This window comes from Haematobia irritans, chromosome 1 (genome assembly GCF_050003625.1).
Source record: "Haematobia irritans isolate KBUSLIRL chromosome 1, ASM5000362v1, whole genome shotgun sequence".
Classification (NCBI taxonomy): domain Eukaryota; kingdom Metazoa; phylum Arthropoda; class Insecta; order Diptera; family Muscidae; genus Haematobia; species Haematobia irritans.
Genome location: NC_134397.1, coordinates 135,465,891 through 135,485,937, shown reverse-complemented (window position 1 = coordinate 135,485,937; position 20,047 = coordinate 135,465,891). Strand labels below are relative to the sequence as shown.

The 20,047-nt window shown below is 34.7% G+C and overlaps 1 protein-coding gene across 2 annotated transcripts in view; it reads left to right on the top strand.

Moving 5' to 3' along the window:
* The window catches only part of orb (polyadenylation element binding protein orb), a 332,586-nt gene that overhangs the window by 255,284 nt on the left and 57,255 nt on the right, over positions 1 to 20,047 (top strand). For both annotated transcript variants that reach the window (XM_075291719.1, XM_075291720.1), the window contains one exon: positions 4,678 to 4,971. In XM_075291719.1, coding sequence (XP_075147834.1) covers positions 4,740 to 4,971 — 232 coding nt within the window. In that variant the 5' untranslated portion in view covers positions 4,678 to 4,739. The remainder of the gene's footprint in view (positions 1 to 4,677; positions 4,972 to 20,047) is intronic.

Here is a 20,047-nt window from a genome sequence, read left to right as displayed (position 1 = left end):
GGCCTTATCAAATGGACCGATAAAACTGAATCATATACACTTTGTTATGGGTCTAAAATGCCAGTTATTTTCAATTTGGATAAAAACTACAATTTCTAGAAACTCTAGGAGTTAAATCGGGAGTTCGGTGAAATGGAGGCTATACCAAAACATGGAAGGATACACACAGTATTCAGCACATCTAACTGTAGTTCTAGAATCTAGACCCCGGTTTATAAGGGGGCTATATCAAAAACTGTAGCGATATACAATAATTCGGCACACCTCCTAGAATACCTCAAAATTTTTTGGTTTCAAATAGGTTAAAAACAGAATAAGGAGTAATAAAATGGTACAAATTATTAAATTTTTTCGAAAAAAAAAATGCTAAATCCATTCGAGAAAAATTGCCAATTTTTGAAAATATTTGATTTCAAACGTTTCAGACAAACGTTTCAGACATGCTTTAAAATCATAAAAAATATAAAAATTATTTATTTAGCAAATTATTGCAAAATTTTCTAATTTACATCCAAAACACTGAATTCAGATTACACCTTAAGAAGTGCTGCAAATTCAGTGCAACGGCATTTGAAATGGTGGACATCCGTCCTATGACAAGTCTGTGTTAAATTCATGGCTTCTGCGCCAATTTTGCACCACTTCCGGATCCATAAAGAACATTTCCACTACTTTTTTTGGCGACGCTTTGGGATGGGATATTATATAGTATTTGGCAACAATATGGCAGTATATAAAAAAAATCGAGGGGAATTTTTCAATAATAAAAAAAGCAAAGAAAATCTAAAGTCGGGCGGTGCCGACTATATTATACCCTGCACCACTTTGTAGATCTAAATTTTCGATACCATATCAAATCCGTCAAATGCGTTGGGTCCTATATACAAAGGTTTATCCCAAATACATACATTTAAATATCACTCGATCTGGACAGAATTCGATAGACTTCTACAAAATCTATAGACTCAAAATTTAAGTCGACTAATGCACTGGGGTGGAACACAATGCTAGTAAAAAAATATGGGAAACATTTAAATCTGAAGCAATTTTAAAGAAACGTCACAAAAGTTTATTTATGATTTATCGCTCGATATATATGTATTACAAGTTTAGGAAAATTAGAGTCATTTTTACAACTTTTCGACTAAGCAGTGGCGATTTTACAAGGAAAATGTTGGTATTTTGACCATTTTTGTCAAAATCTGAAAAACATATATATGGGAGCTATATCTAAATCTGAACCGATGTCAACCAAATTTGGCACGCATAGCTACAATGCTAATTCTACTCCCTGTGCAAAATTTCAACTAAATCGGAGTTAAAAATTGGCCTCTGTGGTCATATGAGTGTAAATCGGGCGAAAGCTATATATGGGAGATATATCTAAATCTGAACTGATTTCAACCAAATTTGGCAGGCATAGCTACAATGCTAATTCTACTCCCAGTGCAAAATTTCATCTAAATCGGAGTTAAAAATTGGCCTCTGTGGTCATATGAGTGTAAATCGGGCGAAAGCTATATATGGGAGATATATCTAAATTTGAACCGATTTCAACCAAATTTGGCACGCACAGCTACAATGCTAATTGTACTCCCTGTGAAAAATGTCAACTAAATCGGAGCAAAAAATTGGCCTCTGTGGTCATATGAGTGTAACTCGGGCGAACGATATATTTGGGAGCTATATCTAAATCTAAACCGATTTCAATAAAATTTGGCACACTTGACTATAGTACTAATTGTACTCCTAGTGCAAAATTTCAACCAAATTGGGGCAAAACTCTGGCTTCTGGGACCGTATTCGTCCATATCGGGCGAGAGATATATATGGGAGCTATATCTAAATCTGAACCGATTTCAATAAAATTTGGCACACTTGAATATAATTGTTTAGTACTAATTGTTCTTCTTGTGCAAAATTTGAAGCAAATTAGGGTAAAGCTCTGGCTTCTGGGGCCATATAAGTCCATATCGGGCGAAATATATATATGGGAGCTATATCTAAATCTGAACTGATTTCTTCCAAAATCAATAGGGATCTATTCTGAGCCAAAACACATACTTGTGCCAAATTTGAAGTCGATTGGACTAAAACTGCGACCTAGACTTTTATTACAAAAATGTGTTCACGGACAGACGGACATGGCTATATCGACTCAGGAGCCCACCCTGGGCATTTTTGCCAAAGACACAATGTGTCAATCTTGTCTCCTTCTGGGTGTTGCAAACATATGCACTAACTTATAATACCCTGTTCCACAGTGTGGCGCAGGGTATAAAAACTCAAGGTTAATAGAATTTCTCTGCATTTCCATGGTGTTGGGTATTTAAGCTTCGGCCGAGCTGAATTTAACTCTGCTTTTACTTATTTTTATACCCACCACCATAGAATGGTGACGGGGGTATAATAAGTTTGTCATTCCGTTTGTAACGCATCGAAATATCGATTTCCGACTATATAAAGTATATATATTCTTGATCAGGGAGAAATTCTAAGACGATATAACGATGTCCGTCTGTCCGTCTGTCTGTCTGTCTGTCTGTTGTAATCACGCTACAGACTTCAATAATGAAGCAATCGTGCTGAAATTTTGCACAAGCTCGTCTTTTGTCTGCAGGCAGGTCAAGTTCGAAGATGGGCTATATCGGTCCAGGTTTTGATATAGTCCCCATATAAACCGACCTCCCGATTTGGGTCTTGGGCTTATAGAAATCGTAGTTTTTATCCAATTTGCCTGAAATTTGAAATCTGGAGGTATTTTATGACCATAAAGAGATGTGCCAAAAATGGTGAGTATCGGTCCACGTTTTGGTATAGCCCCCATATAGACCGATCTCACGATTTTACTTCTTGGGCTTATAGAAACCGCTGTTTTTATTCAATTTACCTGAAATTTGAAATCTAGAGGTATTGTAGGACCACAAATACGTGTGCCAAAAATTGTGAGTATCGGTCCATATTTTGGTATAGCCCCCATATAGACCGATCTCCCGATTTTACTTCTTGGGCTTATAGAAAACGAAGTTTTTATTCAATTTACCTGAAATTGGAAATCTAGAGGTATTGTAGGACCACAAATACGTGTGCCAAAAATTGTGAGTATCGGTCCATATTTTGGTATAGCCCCCATATAGACCGATCTCCCGATTTTACTTCTTGGGCTTATAGAAACCGCAGTTTTTATTCAATTTATCTGAAATTGGAAATCTAGAGGTATTGTAGGACCACAAATATGTGTGCCAAAAATTGTGAGTATCGGTCCATATTTTGGTATAGCCCCCATATAGACCGATCTCCCGATTTTACTTCTTGGGCTTATAGAAACCGCAGTTTTTATTCAATTTACCTGAAATTGGAAATCTAGAGGTATTGTAGGACCACAAATACGTGTGCCAAAAATTGTGAGTATCGATCCATATTTTGGGATAGCCCCCATATAGACCGATCTCCCGATTTGGGGTCTTGGGAAACCGTAGTTTTTATCCAATTTGTCTGAAATTGGAAATCTAGAGGTATTTTAGGACCATAAAGAGGTGTGCCGAAAATGGTGAGTATCGATCCATATTTGGGTATAGCCCCCATATAGACCGATTTCCCAATTTTACTTCTTGGGCTTCTAGAATCCGAAGTTTTTATCGTATTTGCCTGAAATTGGAAATCTAGAGGTATTTTCGGGTCGCAAAGAGGTGTGCCGAAAATGGTGCGTATCGGTCCATATTTTAGTATAGCCCCCATAAGAACGATCTCCCGATTTAACTCCTTGGGTTTCTAGAAACCGTAGTTTTTATCTGATATGCCTGAAATTGTAAATATTCTGGTATTTTAGGCTCACAAAAACGTGTATCGGATTAAGCTTTTATCGGTCCATTTGGTAATGCCTCCATATAGACCGACTTCACTTCTTGAGGGTGTAGAAGGCGCACTGATCATGAAAATTGTTTGAAACTCAATGTAAAATTTCCAGATTTTACTTCTACAGATTTAAGATTTCAAATCAAGACGTTATTTTATAATTTTCTTGCACACTTACAAGAGATGTTAATGATTCCTCTAAACCTCAAACAAAAATGGTTCTTATAAATCCAGAATCTGATATAGTCCTCATAGGTGAAATCTTTAAATTTATCTTCGGGATGTGTCCTAAAGTCCTCAAGCCCTCCTGAAATTTCAAAGGAAACCCTAATATTTGGTTCATGGTGGTGGGTATTTAAGATTCGGCCCGGCCGAACTTACTGCTGTATATACTTGTTTTTTTTTTCAATTTTCCAAAAATGTTTATTCATTTCATTTTGTAGCTTAGTATCACTTTGTTGATTAGATATTATTAAATTATATACAACCACTGTACAACAATGTGCATATAAGGATGTGTGTTTTTGTATACTTCACACAAGAGTTTTCAAACCATTTCCATCCATAGAAAAATAATTTCTGTGTCTGAAAAAGGATTCCAAGTCTGGAAACAAACATCAATTAAAATTCCCTAGACATTTGAAAAGTGTTGCCTTGATAGTTTGTCAAGTAAATGGGATAGACGAAGTGATGAGGGAGGGAATCGAGAATTCTGCCACATCTTAATTGTCTTAATTATTTAAATAATTCCAACACTTGCTGATTCTCTTTGAATTAATGTTCACCTAATGATGGGTGGTCTATTCCATTGTTTCATTACAGCTTAATTCGAATGATTCCATTTCGAAGACAACATTGAATTCTCAAACTCAGCATCAGGCATCATGAGATCCCCAAACACCACCGCCACCGCCTCCCTTGTACCGGAAACAATGACAGCCGCTGCTGCAGTGGCCACCGTTGGCACAGAATTGCTTCAACAGCATTCAATTAATTCCATAATTGAGCAACGCCGCCAGGATTTCCTAACACGGCACTCAACAAGTGATGCTGCCAATACAACTTTAAGCAATTCCACAAATTCTACAGCGGACACACTGGCCTCAACATTAAATGGTAAGTACATGATTCAATACTTCGCCTCCCTGCCTTCGCTTTGCATGGCCATTAAAATCAATTCTTTGGCATGACGATAGTGGTTGATTGCACTCGACCAATTTCAATCGTTGTATACTCTCGGGACTAAGATCTTTTGAATTGGGGGTTTTTACACGAATACCACTGTGGTTTAAGTTACAAGAGAAAAACATTTTACACTAATTTTGAAAAAAGAAATACCAACATCACAAATTGTTAATAAACTAAAAGAAAAGTCACTTTTCAATTTCATTACACACACCCTCAAAAAAATCGCCTCTTTAACATATGTTCCAAACATATTTTGCAGGAAGCACATATATTATTGGATACTGCCGAAACAGTAACATATTTGTTGTATGTGAACATATTATATGTTTGGAAGCATTTTGAGCCCAAAAATATTATATGCTTGGAAGAATTTTTCCCAAAGACGATTGTGCTCATTCCCTAACATACTCGTAATTCTCACTTCCACGAAATATTTTAGTTCTTGGCACCTTTTTCTGTAATACAAATAATGTTGAAGAAAATATTCACCTCTATAAATTATTTAAATTTTACCTTTCGCCTGCACGGAGAATCGAACCGAAGACCATACAGTTTGTAAGCCAACACACTATCCACTGGGCTACGTAGCTGTTATAGTCACCAGCAGATAAATATCGTTATAAGTTACATTTATATAGCATAGTTTGCAGCGCCCACGAGCCCATGCAAACATAATATTATTTAACAGAAACATACATTTGTTTGCCACGTGGAGCAGTGGTTAGCATGTCTGCCTTGCATGCAAAGGGTCGTGGGTTCAATCCCTGCTCCGACCGAACACCATTGTTTTGTTTTAATTTACGCATTTATATTTATACTATATTAAATTTTTATAATGAAACTTCGAAATGTGGGTTATTAAAGATTTATAGTCAGTAACAGTGCTTGATATAAACGAAATTGACTGATTTTTGGATAACGTATTATTTTTTTATTGCAAAAACAACAATTTTGTAACAAAACCCTGTTTTTGGTACAAAACTTTAAAATTTGGAAGGAATTCAAAAACTCTAACAAAAGAAGAATATGGAGTCGAGTATAAACATACATATATAATTTTATAATATAAACATAAATTTATTTAGGCGTGAACAGTTTTTTTACTAGCCTTTAACACCATCGCTCTAAAATGCCTTTTATTCTTCTTTAATAATTCATTTTAAAGAAAATAAATTTTTAAATTGTTTTAGCTGCAAAACTCGAACTTAATGCTCGCTTTTATATTTGAAGGTGTCCGTCAACTCCTCGTGGACTACTTATTAATAAGGAGGAACTAAACTTTGTTTTTATACATTTTACTGTGTAATTTTTCACTATTTCCTCCTTATTTCATTTCACTGTTCCAACTGTAAAAAGAGTATAGTGCCCTTTCGTTATTTTTATGAAGACCCCTGATTCCTTTTAACGAACCAAGAAAAAAATTGTGCCCATAATGCCAAAATGATAAACAAAACACATGTCCACATATACATAAAATGCTGCTCTCACGGCGAAAACACATGCTGTTTTTTTTAAATGTCTATTCTCTTGGTTCCGAATGTCTATTCTCTTTATTCAAATTAAATAATATTTAGATTTAAGCATATCAAATTTTTGGCGTTATCATAAAACAGTTTTCCGAAACAACATACAAGCGGTTTCATAGAAATTGTTCTCTTTTGATTCTTTCGCTGTGTTATGTTGATATCTTTTGTCAACTCTCCCGGTTTCCATCTCTATTTCTTTCTCTATACTCTCTCTATCGCTTTGAATAAAATATCACAACATATGTGTGTTTAGTCGAAATTTGTAAATTTATACATGTTTGCATTCACACATATGATTTTTATGAAACATTCATGCCCCAAACATAATATATTCTAACATATTAACATAGATGTCCCAAACATTTAGTGTAAGTTTAGGAACATTACATGTTTGCACTTAAATATATTGTGTTTTAAAATTGTGCCCGAAACACATTTTGTTTTATCGGAACATATGAAAAACATATTTTTCTAAGAGTGCAGAAACATTTTTATACCCTCCACCATAGGATGGGGGTATATGTTATTAACTTTGTCATTCCGTTTGTAATACATCGAAATATTGCCCCATAAAGTATATATATTCTGGGTCGTGGTGAAATTCTGAGTCGATCTGAGCATGTCCGTCCGTCCGTCCGTCCGGCCGTCCGTCTGTTGAAATCACGCTAACTTCCGAACGAAACAAGCTATCGACTTAAAACTTGGCACAAGTAGTTGTTATTGATGTAGGTCGGATGGTATTGCAAATGGGCCATATCGGTTCACTATAGCCCCCATATAAAGGGACCCCCAAATTTGGCTTGCATACCCTCTAAGAGAAGCAAATTTCATCCGATCCGGCTGAAACTTGGTACATGGTGTTAGTATATTGTCTCTAATAACCATGAAAAAAGTGATCCACACCGGTCCATAATTATACATAGCCCCCATATAAACCGATCCCCCGATTTGGCTTTCGGAGCCTCTAAGAGAAGCATAGTATAGGTGTAGTATATGGTCTCTAATGACCATGCGAAAATTGGTCCACATCGGTGCATAATTATATATAGCCCACATATAAACCGATCACCAGATTTGACCCCCGGAGCCTCTTGGAAGACCAAAATTCATCTGATTCAGTTGATATTGCGTACGTGGTGTTAATATATCGCCTCAAACACCCATGCAAAAATTGGTCGAAATCCCCCCAGGTTTGACTTCCGGAGCCCCTTGGAAGTGAAAAATTCATCCGATTCGGTTGAAATTTATTACGTAATGTTAGTACATGGTATCCAACAACCATGCGGGAATTGGTTCATATGGGTCCATAATTATATATAGCCCCCATATAAACCGATCCCCAGATTTGACCTCCGGAGCCTTTTGGAGAAGCAAAATTCATCCGATCTGGTTGAAATTTAGTACGTGATGGTAGTATATGATATTTAACAACCATGCCAAAAGTGGTCCATATCAGTCCATAATCATATATAGCCCCCATATAAATCGATCCCGAGATTTGGTTTTGGAGCCTCTTGGAGCAGCAAATTTCATCCGAGTCAGTTGAAATTTGGTACATTGTGCTAGTATATGGCCGTTAATAACCATGCCTAACTAGGTCCATATCGGTCCGTAGTTATGTATAGCCCTCAGATAAATCGATCCCCAATCACACAAAAATTGGTCCATATCAAGTTCATAATTCTATATAGCTCCCATATAAGGGACCCCATATTTCAATTCTGGCTCTATACGTACCGTGCAAAAGTCCATGTCGATTCGTAATTATTTGTAGACTTACCTATACATACCTTTTTTGTCTAATATATACCACGTATGGACTACCTCACAATTTAGAAAACGATGTTAAGAAGTTTTAAGATACCACAACCCAAGTAATTCGATTGTGGATGACAGTCTTTCGTAGAAATTTCTACGCAATCCATGGTGGAGGGTACACAAGATTCGGCCTGGCCGAACTTACGGCTGTATATACTTGTTTTTTCTGATTCAATCACGTAATTAATTGATCCAATCAATTTTTTAATTGAAATGTCTTCAATTACAAAAATGATAGTATCAATTAAAAAATTCATTGAAAGCCAATTACAAAATTATGCGATAATACTAATTTTTGTGATTGATTTTAGTTTCAATTAAAAAATTTGTTGAATCAATTAAATTTTTAATAGAATATTTTTTAAAACTCAATTAAGACTTTAATTGGAAAATTTTTCGTGAAAATTTTTTCTGTGTAGCAATTTGTATTCACACAAAATTTTGAAATTTTGACACGACGCCGATTATGTTGACACATCGCGATTGAAATTTAGCCGCCAACTAATCGGAATATTGTTACCAATAAAATATTTATAGATTTTAGTTTATTTAAATGAATTTCCATTAATTTCAAATTGTAACGAAATAATTATGTCTCCCAGCGTTTTCTAGAATTTTTTGATTTTCATATATTTTATCTTCATATTGTGTCCACAACCAATGCCGGTTAACCGAATTCCGGTACAAAAACTGAATCCGAATAGGACATTTTCGGTTAATTTGAAAATCGGATTTCTAGTAACGGTTAAACGGGTTTTCTGTATTTTCATGAAATTTCTATCTATTTCCCCATTTATATACTCTGAAAGTCGAACTTTGTGTACAAACGCACAGTGATTCCAAATCACGTTTTTATGGAAGTAATTCTGCCCCTTTTGAATGGATAAAAATATAAATATAATTTTTTTTCCTTTGTATGAAAGCAGATATTGCAAGTTTGTTTGGTCTCTACACCTTCAAAAAAAAATAGCTTCTGTAACATATACCCCAAACACATTTTGCTTCAAGCATATATATTTTCAGAATTGGTGCAACAAAAATATTGTTTATATTGTTCAAACATATTATTTTTCACCTTAGGGCATACACTGGCAGTAAAACAATTTTGGCTGATAAGTCCCCGGTCTGACACATACATGGCGTCGCTAGTATTAAATGCATATTATTTTTATATAGTACCAACCTTCAAATGATTCGTGCCAAAATTTGACGTCTGTAAGTCAATTAGTTTGTGAGATAGAGCGTCTTTTGTGAAGCAACTTTTGTTGTTATTTGTTATTGGCTTGATAATGAGTTTCCGGACCCAGGGAAATCAACAATACATAACCTAACCTAAGCGTGGTGAAATTAGCACGGAGGACGGTGAACGCAGTGGACGCCCGAAAGAGGTGGTTACCGACGAAAACATCAAAAAAATCCACAAAATGATTTTGAATAACCGTAAAATGAAGTTGATCGAGATAGCAGAGGCCTTAAAGATATCAAAGGAACGTGTTGGTCATATCATTCATCAATATTTGGATATGCGGAAGCTCTGTGCAAAATCGGTGCCGCGCGAGCTCACATTTGATCAAGAACAACAACGTGTTGATGATTCTGAGCGATGTTTGCAGCTGTTAGCTCGTAATACACCCGAGTTTTTCCGTCGATGTGTGATAATGAATGAAACATGGCTCCATCACTACACTCCCGAGTCCAATCGACAGTCGGCTGAGTGGACAGCGACCGGTAAACCATCTCCCAAGTGTGGAAAGACTCAAAAGCCCGCTGGCAAAGTAATGGCCTCTGTTTTTGGGATGCGCATGGAATAATTTTTATCGATTATCTTGAGAAGGGAAAAACCATTAACAGTGACTATTATATGGCGTTATTGGAGCGTTTGAAGGTCGAAATCGCGGCAAAACGGCCCCATATGAAGAAGAAAAAAAGTGTTGTTCCACCAAGATAACGCAAAAATTCATGAATTGGGCTTCGAATTGCTTCCCCACCCACCGTATTCTCCAGATCTGGCCCCCAGCGACTTTTTCTTGTTCTCAGACCTCAAAAGTATGCTCGCAGGGGAAAAATTTGGCTGCAATGAAGAGGCGATCGCCGAAACTGAGTCCTATTTTGAGGCAAAACCGAAGGAGTACTACCAAAATGGTGTAAAAAAATTGGAAGGTCGTTATAATCGTTGTATCGCTCTTGAAGGGAACTATGTTGAATAATAAAAACGAATTTTGGCAAAAAAATGTGTTTTTCTTTGTTAGACCGGGGACTTATCAGCCAACCCGTTATTCTTAAGGCGCCAATTGGTTACTTCCATTATTTTAGTTGCAGCATACTCGTACTTTCTAGGTCTCTCTTTCTAAACACATATATGTTTATAGGCTATTTCCAAATTAATATATGTTTGCATCTAAGCATATTATATTTACTAACATTTGTTCTAACATATTAACATATATGTCCCAAACATGTTTATGAACATTATATGTTTGCAGTTAAAAATATTGTTTTAAAAAATGTGAGTTCCAAACATATAATTTTTACGCCGAAACATATGAAAAACAGTATTTTTCGTCCGTGTAGTTTTAAAATTAAAAAAAAAAATAAACCCTGCCAACTGCACTCAAATCGATGATTTGACGGTGGCAACGGAAAAAAGATATGTTTGTACGAATTTATTTCGGCATAAGCCGGCTATCATGTAAAACCTTTTTTCGGAAAGTTCAAGTGTGGTTTACTTTTGGGTTTAGTGAACTTCATGAATTTATTCTGATAATTGGTTGATAGTCTTGCTGCAAGTAGAGGATGCTGATGAGGAATGTGGTAATTCCGAAACATGCGTCCATCCAACCATCTTGCAGTCTTTAGGGCTTTGCCCAAATAAATTTGACAAACATTATTTTCCTCTGTTGGTTAAGCTACACTTGTAGTTTAGCCAATGCATGGTTTTAAGCTGAAATCAAAAAAACAACAACAATGATTAAAGAACAAAACCAACAATAATAAAACAAAACGAATTAATTTAAAATGTATAGCATACCAAAAAAAATGTATAGCATACCAATTGCCTGTTTCGGTATCAGGCTAACATGTAATATAATAAGCAACGATGAGCCCGTCGTAAAACTAGGAAAAACACGACTAATGTACGCGTTAGAATTGTTGTTGTATCCTGGAAACCAGTTTCTGTAAGTTGTCATATGTGTTGTAAGTTGACTGTAGAAACAATAAGCATTGTTCGACTGTTCACCACTTAGGTGAATTCTAACAAATTAGCTTTCTAAAAATAAATTTCGTGTTGTTGCATTACTATGTAACAAAACGAAATAAAAATAAGATTAAGGGACTTGTAAGTTATATGAAAAGATGATGTACAGTGGGAGAAAAGATGATTCAATTTGTAAGAGGAAATTTCCCAAATGTTTTCTCCATAAGGAGTTAGCATAAAGGGCCCAAAATTGAGTTATCTCTCCCAGCCAGATCTATACTAAAGGCTGTGGAAAGGTTCATTCGCCCGAACCGAAACATGTACAGTCCAGGCGTGTATAGATTTGTATCTGGCGTTTTCTTTTCAATGGCTCTATTAACCATGTTCCTTAATCTATATCTGTCCATAAAGCTCGAAAAATAATTGTATAATTAGATATAATGCATTTGGACGTCAATTGCCTGTTTTCGGTATCAGGCTAACATGTAATATTTTTAAAAACTCTTACCCACTGTGCTCAAATATTTTCTCTCAAGGCCACAGTACTCACAACAGGCTTCACTCTTTCCTTATTGTGTTTACATTACAGCCAGACAGAGTCACTCAGTCAATCATTTCAGTGAAACAGGATAAATAATCTCCTTCATTTGTGTTGCCATTTTATTGGATATTTTTGTTGTTGTTTGTGTTGTTTTGTGGAAATGATGCCTTGAAAACCACTTAAATTCAATTTACCACACAAATAGAAATGTCAAGGTGCACAACAAATGGAATGTAGATGCTGGCCTAGACGAATGATGCTGGTTGGCAAAGGTAGAACGAAGATATTTGTATCGATAACTTGGCTACATTACTTGCATTGCATCTGCAATCTGATGGACTGTGTTTAACTTTACATTTAGATGGCTTTATTGCATTCAACCGGATGATTTCTATTGAATCGAATAAAGTTATCATGTTTCAAGGACTTCCTTATTAATTCAAATGAAATGTTTGTTTATTCCAAGTCACTTGTAGCATCACCACCAATGGATTGAGTTTAATTTCAACGCATTACAATTATATTGGAAAAATATGCGATGATTTGCTTATAAAAAAAATGGTAGTAGATGGTTGTGACTACTGAAATTTATAAGAGGAGTTATCATTTTATTCATCGGGGGTGTGAGATCCTTGACTATTACTTGTGTGCGCCCCATATTTTTTTTTTTTTTGTACAATAACACACTATTGTACACTCATTCGTAATGGGAGTTAGCATTCGTTGACAACTCGACTGAGTTTTGGAGTTTGTAAGTCTGGGGTTTTTGACCACCCAGCAAACAAAATTGGAAGTTGTTCCACAAACATTTCTTTTAAAACACATCCCGGGATCCCCTATCCATTTTTTCCACTTCCGATGCAGTCCATTTGGACAAGTCCTAGAAAGTACGAAATTAGGTCGTTTTATGTTAAAATTAAAGTTTTGAACAATTAAATTTCGCACAAAAGAATAGAAAATAAATAAAAACGTAAAAAAATTCATTGAACCTGTGCCGTTTGACTTTTTCACATCCATGGAAGTTCCTTTCATTCATAATAATAAAGAACATCTCAGGAAGAAGTCGAAAAAAAAATTGTTTTTTTTTTGTTTATTTTATTACATTTCTTCATTCAAACGAACTTCCAAAGCACAACTTCTAAAACAATGGAAAGGATCCAAAATGGACTACTTCCGTCCCATGACAAGTAGTAGTGGTAGTAGTATCTTTATTTCATAATTTTCATTTATATATACATGTTATACAATTTTTGATGTTACATTTTAGTTACTTGTTTTGTTTTTCTTACAAAAAATAGATAAAATGAAACAAAGATTTACGGCTATAACATATCGTCGTCAGCCGGAATTTACTTTTAAAAATTTGTGTATGACTTTGAGGGTTGCACATATACGAATATGGAAGTAAATTAGGAATACTCTGACATTATCAGCTTCCTGTATGTAATTGAGGCTGTAATATATTTGACCAAGTTTCTCCAGTCATTATCCCCTCTTCCATCTAAGATTTGTACAACTTCTTGCTCGGACAAGTATGTTTTACAAAAGAATTGAGTCCGCTGGCCTCTAAAAATTGGACAAACAGCTAAGAAATGGTAAAGTGTCTCTCTCTCCGAAAGGTTGCAAAGCGAACATTGATCATCTGCATTGCGATTATGTGAATTTAGATATATTAAGTCCACACGTGCCTTTAAAATCCATGTAATCTCTCTCAAGGTATAACCTCCGGTGAAATACAGTTTTTGTTCAAGGGAAATATCGTCCTTTCTCAAAAAGTTATTCCATGTGCACTTTATAGCACTTTTTGCCTGGTTATTTCGAGCCTGGATATGTTTCAAAAATTTCATCTGTGGTGTTAGTATTACTCCTAAATATTTGTAGTCTGGTACTATTTCAAGTCGTCCCCCTTGATAGATCCACGCATTATTTTGGGATATTCGACCTCCTTAGCGAAATACCATAATTGTGGATTTACTTGCGTTAACCACTAAATTCCATGTATTGCAGTATTCCTCTAATTTATGAATCATAGTTGCAAGGACACTAGGTTCTTCAGCTAGTAAAACTATATCGTCGGCATACAGTAAAACCCTAATATTAATGTCTTCTATATACAGTCCTTCACCAAGGGACTCGCTTAGATCATTGATATAGAGGGAAAACAGTGAAGGCGATAAAAGACAACCTTGCTTTACACCTGACTGAGTTTCAAAATAACTAGATAGCTCTCTTCCAGTCCACACTGCGGACTGCGTATTACTATATACAGCCTCTATCATTATACCCTGCGCCACACTGTGGAACAGGGTATTATAAGTTAGTGCATATGTTTGTAACACCCAGAAGGAGACGAGATAGACACATGGTGTCTTTGGCAATAATGCTCAGGGTGGGTCCCTGAGTCGATATAACCATGTCCGTCTGTCCGTCCGTCCGTCTGTCTGTGAACACATTTTTGTGATCAAAGTCCAGGTCGCAATTTAAGTCCAATCGCCTTCAAATTTGGCACATGTTCATAATTTGGGTCAGAATAGAACCCTATTGATTTTGGAAGAAATCGGTTCAGATTTAGATATAGCTCCCATATATATCTTTCGCCCGATATGCACTAATATGGACCCAGCAGCCAGAGTTTTATACCGATTTGTTTGAAATTTTGTACAAACATAACACTTAGTCTTATAGTCAAGTGTGCAAAATTTGATTGAAATCGGTTCAGATTTAGATATAGCTCCCATATATATCTTTCGCCCGATATGGACTTATATGGCCCCAGAAGCCAGATTTTTGGTCGAATTTGGTTGAAATTTTTCACTAGGAGTACAATTAGTAGTATAGTCAAGTGTGCAAATTTTGATTTTAATCGGTTCAGATTTAGATATAGCTCCCATATATATCTTTCGCCCGATATGGACTAATATGGTCCTACAAGCCAGAGTTTTGACCCAATTTGGTTGAAATTTTGCACAGGGAGTAAATTTAGCATTGTTGCTATGCGTGCCAAATTTGGTTGAAATCGATTCAGATTTAGATATAGCTCCCATATATATCTTTCGCCCGATATGCGCTTATATGGACCCAGAAGCCAGAGTTTTATCCCGTTTAGCTGGAAATTTTGCACAAGGAGTACAATTGGTAGTATAGTCATGTGTGCCAAATTTGATTGAAATCGGTTAAGATTTAGATATAGCTTCCATATATATTTTTCACCCGATATGGACTTATATGGCCCCAAAAGCCAGAGTTTTGGCCCAATTTGGTTGAAATTTTGCACTAGGAGTACAATTAGTAATATAGTCATGTGTGCTAAATTTCATTGAAATCGGTTCAGATTTAGATATATCTCCCATATATAAGTTTTTCTGATTTCGACAAAAAAGGTCAAAATACCAATATTTTTCTTGTAAAATCGCCACTGCTTAGTCGAAAAGTTGTAAAAATGACTCTAAATTTTCCTAAACTTTTAATACATATATATCGAGCGATAAATCATAAATAAACTTTTGCGAAGTTTCCTTAAAATTGCTTCAGATTTAAATGTTTCCCATTTTTTTTACTAAAATTGTGTTCCATCCTAGTCTATAGAGTTTTGAGTGCATAGATTTTGTAAAAGTCTATCAAATTATGTCCAGATCGAGTGATATTTAAATATATGTATTTGGGACAAACATTTATATATAGCCCCCAACACATTTGACGGATGTGATATGGTATCGAAAATTTAGATCTACAAAGTGGTGCAGGGTATAATATAGTCGGCCCCGTCCGACTTTAGACTTTCCTTACTTGTTTTTACATATTTTAGTGAAATTCCCATTTGGTGTAGTTTAAAAATTAGTAGATTTCGAGGTATTTTGTCGAATGCAGCTCGAAAGTCTACAAAGATGGCATATATTTTCTTCCTTTCTTCCAGTTTAATATTAACAATGGCAGCTAAGTTGTATATATTGTCCATTGCGGAGTAACTTTTTCGAAAACCAGCCTGGTGTTCATCCATTATACCATTTTCTTCAGTCCATTGTAATAACCGCTCGTTGAGAATTCTCATTAATATTATCGCTGCGGAGTTCCTGAATGAAATTCCTCTATAATTAGATGCATCATCCAAATTACCTTTCTTATGAATCGGAAAAATAATTGACTTTTGGAAGACTTCATCCATGTTACTATTAGAGTAAATGTTATTATATATTTCGGCTAGTTTTGTGAGAAATTCATCGGTTGCGTTCACGAAAAATTCATATGGGATTCTATCCTCTCCAGAAGCTTTGTTTCGTTTAGTTTTATGCAACATATGTTTTATTTCGTCTACGGTGATATGTGAGTCCAATATATAATTTTCCATTAGGTTTGGAGCATATTGTATACTCCTGTTAGATTCTTGTGATTGTAGCAAGGTGAAAAAATGATCTTTTAGAGCTTCAGCAGAGAGTGAGCTACTTATTTGAAAGTCCTGGTCATTTATTAGTCTGACTAAACTCCAACATTCTTTTCCATTTGATATATATTGAAGCTTCTCAACAATTTTTGCATAGAATATTTGTTTGCTTGTTTCACATATTTCCTTATATTTCTTTTTTGCATTCAGATATTTTACTTTGTCAGAATCCTGATGCGTTTTCCGAAACTTTGATAAACATTCATATGTTGTTTTCCTCGCCCAGTAGCATCTACTATTAAACCATTTTTGTTTTGGCTCGAAATGTTGTATACTATTTCGCTGGACTACACAGAAAAAAGTGAATACTTGAATCAAATACAAAAATTGTGATTTCAATTATTTTTGTATTTGATTTTCAGCTTATTACGAAAATCATAAATCCAATTACCCAAATTGTAAGGTTGTCGTAAAATTATTTTCAAATGAAGGGATATTTGTGTTGAGTATAAAGGTAATTGGAATTTGTCAAAATTTCCAAATGATTCAGTACTCAATCCAAATACATTGGTATTTAAAATATATAAAGTTTTCAATTACAGTCGTAATTGAACTGAGTACAATGTTTATAAAATTTTGTAACCTATACAATTACTATCGTAATTGTGTTTATTACGATGGTAATCAATATAATCTTTGTACTATATGTTATAATCTATATTGATTTAAGAAAATTATAAAAATACACTCTGAAAAGAGGTTTTATGCTTTTTATTGTAAAAAATGTTAAAAATATATATAACTGAAAATATGGCAGAGTACATGTTTGGAAAAAATACAGGATATTCCTTATAAACGACATATTTAACAGGCTCGCTCACAAAGAATAAACAGTTTTTGAATTATCTGTACCAACTGTTGGAATTGGGCTTCTCATCTCATTTCTATGTGATTCGTCGTCTTGCTCTTCTGTAATGCAATCAATGTAGAAGCCTCTATTCATTTCAAAATTTTAAAAAGATTTTAAAAAATGTTATATAATTTTACCTTCTGTTGAAGAATTCTGGGAAGAATTGAAGCACGAACTTCCCGTTTTCAAACTAAACACATTTTCCTCTAGGCCACATAGTTTTGACAGTCGCCTTTTATCCATTCATAGACCAGTTTGACGCGTACACATCCTTAATGTAAAAACAAAATATAAAGAGTGAATATATCACAGCATTTTCGCAAGTTCTTGAATGGCCCAATTCAGGATGTGTGTAAGTTTATACAACGAAAGAATTCATTTACTAATTTTATTAAAGTTTTCAACGAATTTTGTAAATTTTACGAACAACTTTTTACGAATATACGAAATATATACTAAATATATTATATTAACTTTCCATTCTAAAAAGTTTGTGCTGTGAAACATTCGTGATTCGTCGTGATCCCGACTAATAGTCGAAGTCACGAAAAATTATTGTGAATCTTTAATCGTATTTGCGAAAACATACATGAGTATTTCGTGAATGTGCTTGAGAGAGAGACAGTTCTTCACACACGATACACTCACAACGAAACTGTTAATTTTTAGGAAGAGAATTCTTTCAGAGTAGTTTCCACAAAAGTTCGCTTGTCAAAAAAAATCGGATTTAGATAAAAGTATTTATCATACTTACCTACGATAAAAATAAATTATGATGCGTTATTAATATTTAAACATTTGGAATCGCGATACCGATAGCAATTTTTATTTGCGCGACCATGTACTTAGAAAGTTTCCTAAAAATAACAATAAATTATATTTTATTGTTTGTATTTATTTATTTTTCGTTACTTAGCAACGTCATAATCAATTTTGTCTGGCAATTACGCATTATAATTAGATCAATAACTTTTACACTTGGTACAATTGAACATAGTAATTGATGTGTTGTAAATTCAATTATCGGGGAATTTGGATATTTTTTCCAGTTTTCCATTCAACCAATTATTTTTGTATTTGACTTAATAAAAATCGTACATGATATAATTTTTTCATTCAATTATGCCAGTAATTGATTTTTATTTTGCTTCATTTTTTTTCTGTGTACTGATGCAGTAATTATATCGGTCATTTCTTTGAGACATGTAATATTTTTATGTTCAAGAAAATCGTTCAGATTTTTTCTCAAATTGGAATGATATTTGGCTCTATCTGCGTCTTTCCACATCAATTTTGGTAGTAATTGAAGATTATTTTCCATATTTCCCGTGTTATATAACAAAAGGCTAAGAGAAATGGGCAAATGGTCTGACCAAATTTTACCTTCAACATGGAAATCTTGTACGTACTGAAGAATATTTATATCCACAGCGCATATATCGTTAACTGAAGTGCCAACATTACTCACATATGTTAAGTTGCCCTGATCATCGCCTTTTGTTTGGCCATTGAGTATTATCAGATTCTGCTCATTACAAAAATCAATATATTTTCTCCCATTTAAATTCACTTCGGTATCTAAAGATTTCCGCATCCCTGTGTATGCCCGAAAGTAGTTCAAATACAATTCTACTATGTCTTGCTGCAAATCTCCTATTCTGACATTTATATCTCCAATCAATATTATATTTTCACATTTTTTCTCCTCGAAAAACATCTTCGCCCGTTCGAATTCCTGTATCCAATCTGCGCTTCTTATATAAAGTGGCAAGACCATGAAGGATAAATTTTCAGTTTGGAAATATGCCCCACAGAACTCTTCGTTGGAGAAAAATTGATAGCGTAAACCAAATTTTAATATCGATTTCTTCACCCCAAACATAATGCCCCCTGCGGCTCTGCCAAATCTATTTGGTTTCTTAGCATATATCCAATGCAAATTATGTTCTGGAAAATATTTTTCAGCTTGTCCATGTAAAATTAAGTGGAGATGATCCAAGTTTGTTTTTTATTTTAACTACACGGACGAAAAAGACTGTTTTCCATATGTTTGGGTGTAAAAATTATATGTTTGGATCTCAAATTGTTTAACACAATATTTTTAAGTGCAAGCATATAATGTTCATAAACTAGCATAACATGTTTGGGACATATATGTTAATATGTTAAAACATATTATGTTTGGGATATAAAATGTTTGTAAATATAATATGCTTAGATGCAAACATATATTAATTTGGAAATAGCCTATAAACATATATGTGTTTACAAAGAGAGACCTGGAGAGTAACAGGTTGGCTGATAAGTTCCCGGTCTAACAAAGAAAAACACATTTTTTTGTCAAAATTCGTTTTTATTATTCCCTTCAAGAGCAATACAACGATTATAACGACCTTCCAATTTTTTAATACCATTTTGGTAGTACTCCTTCTGTTTTGCCTCATAATAGGCCTCAGTTTCGGCGATCACCTCTTCATTGCAGCCAAATTTTTTCCCTGCGAGAATCCTTTTGAGGTCTGAGAACAAGAAAAAGTCTCTGGGGTCCAGATCTGGAGAATACGGTGGGTGGGGAAGCAATTCGAAGCCCAATTCATGAATTTTTGCCATCGTTCTCAATGACTTTTTTCTTCTTCAT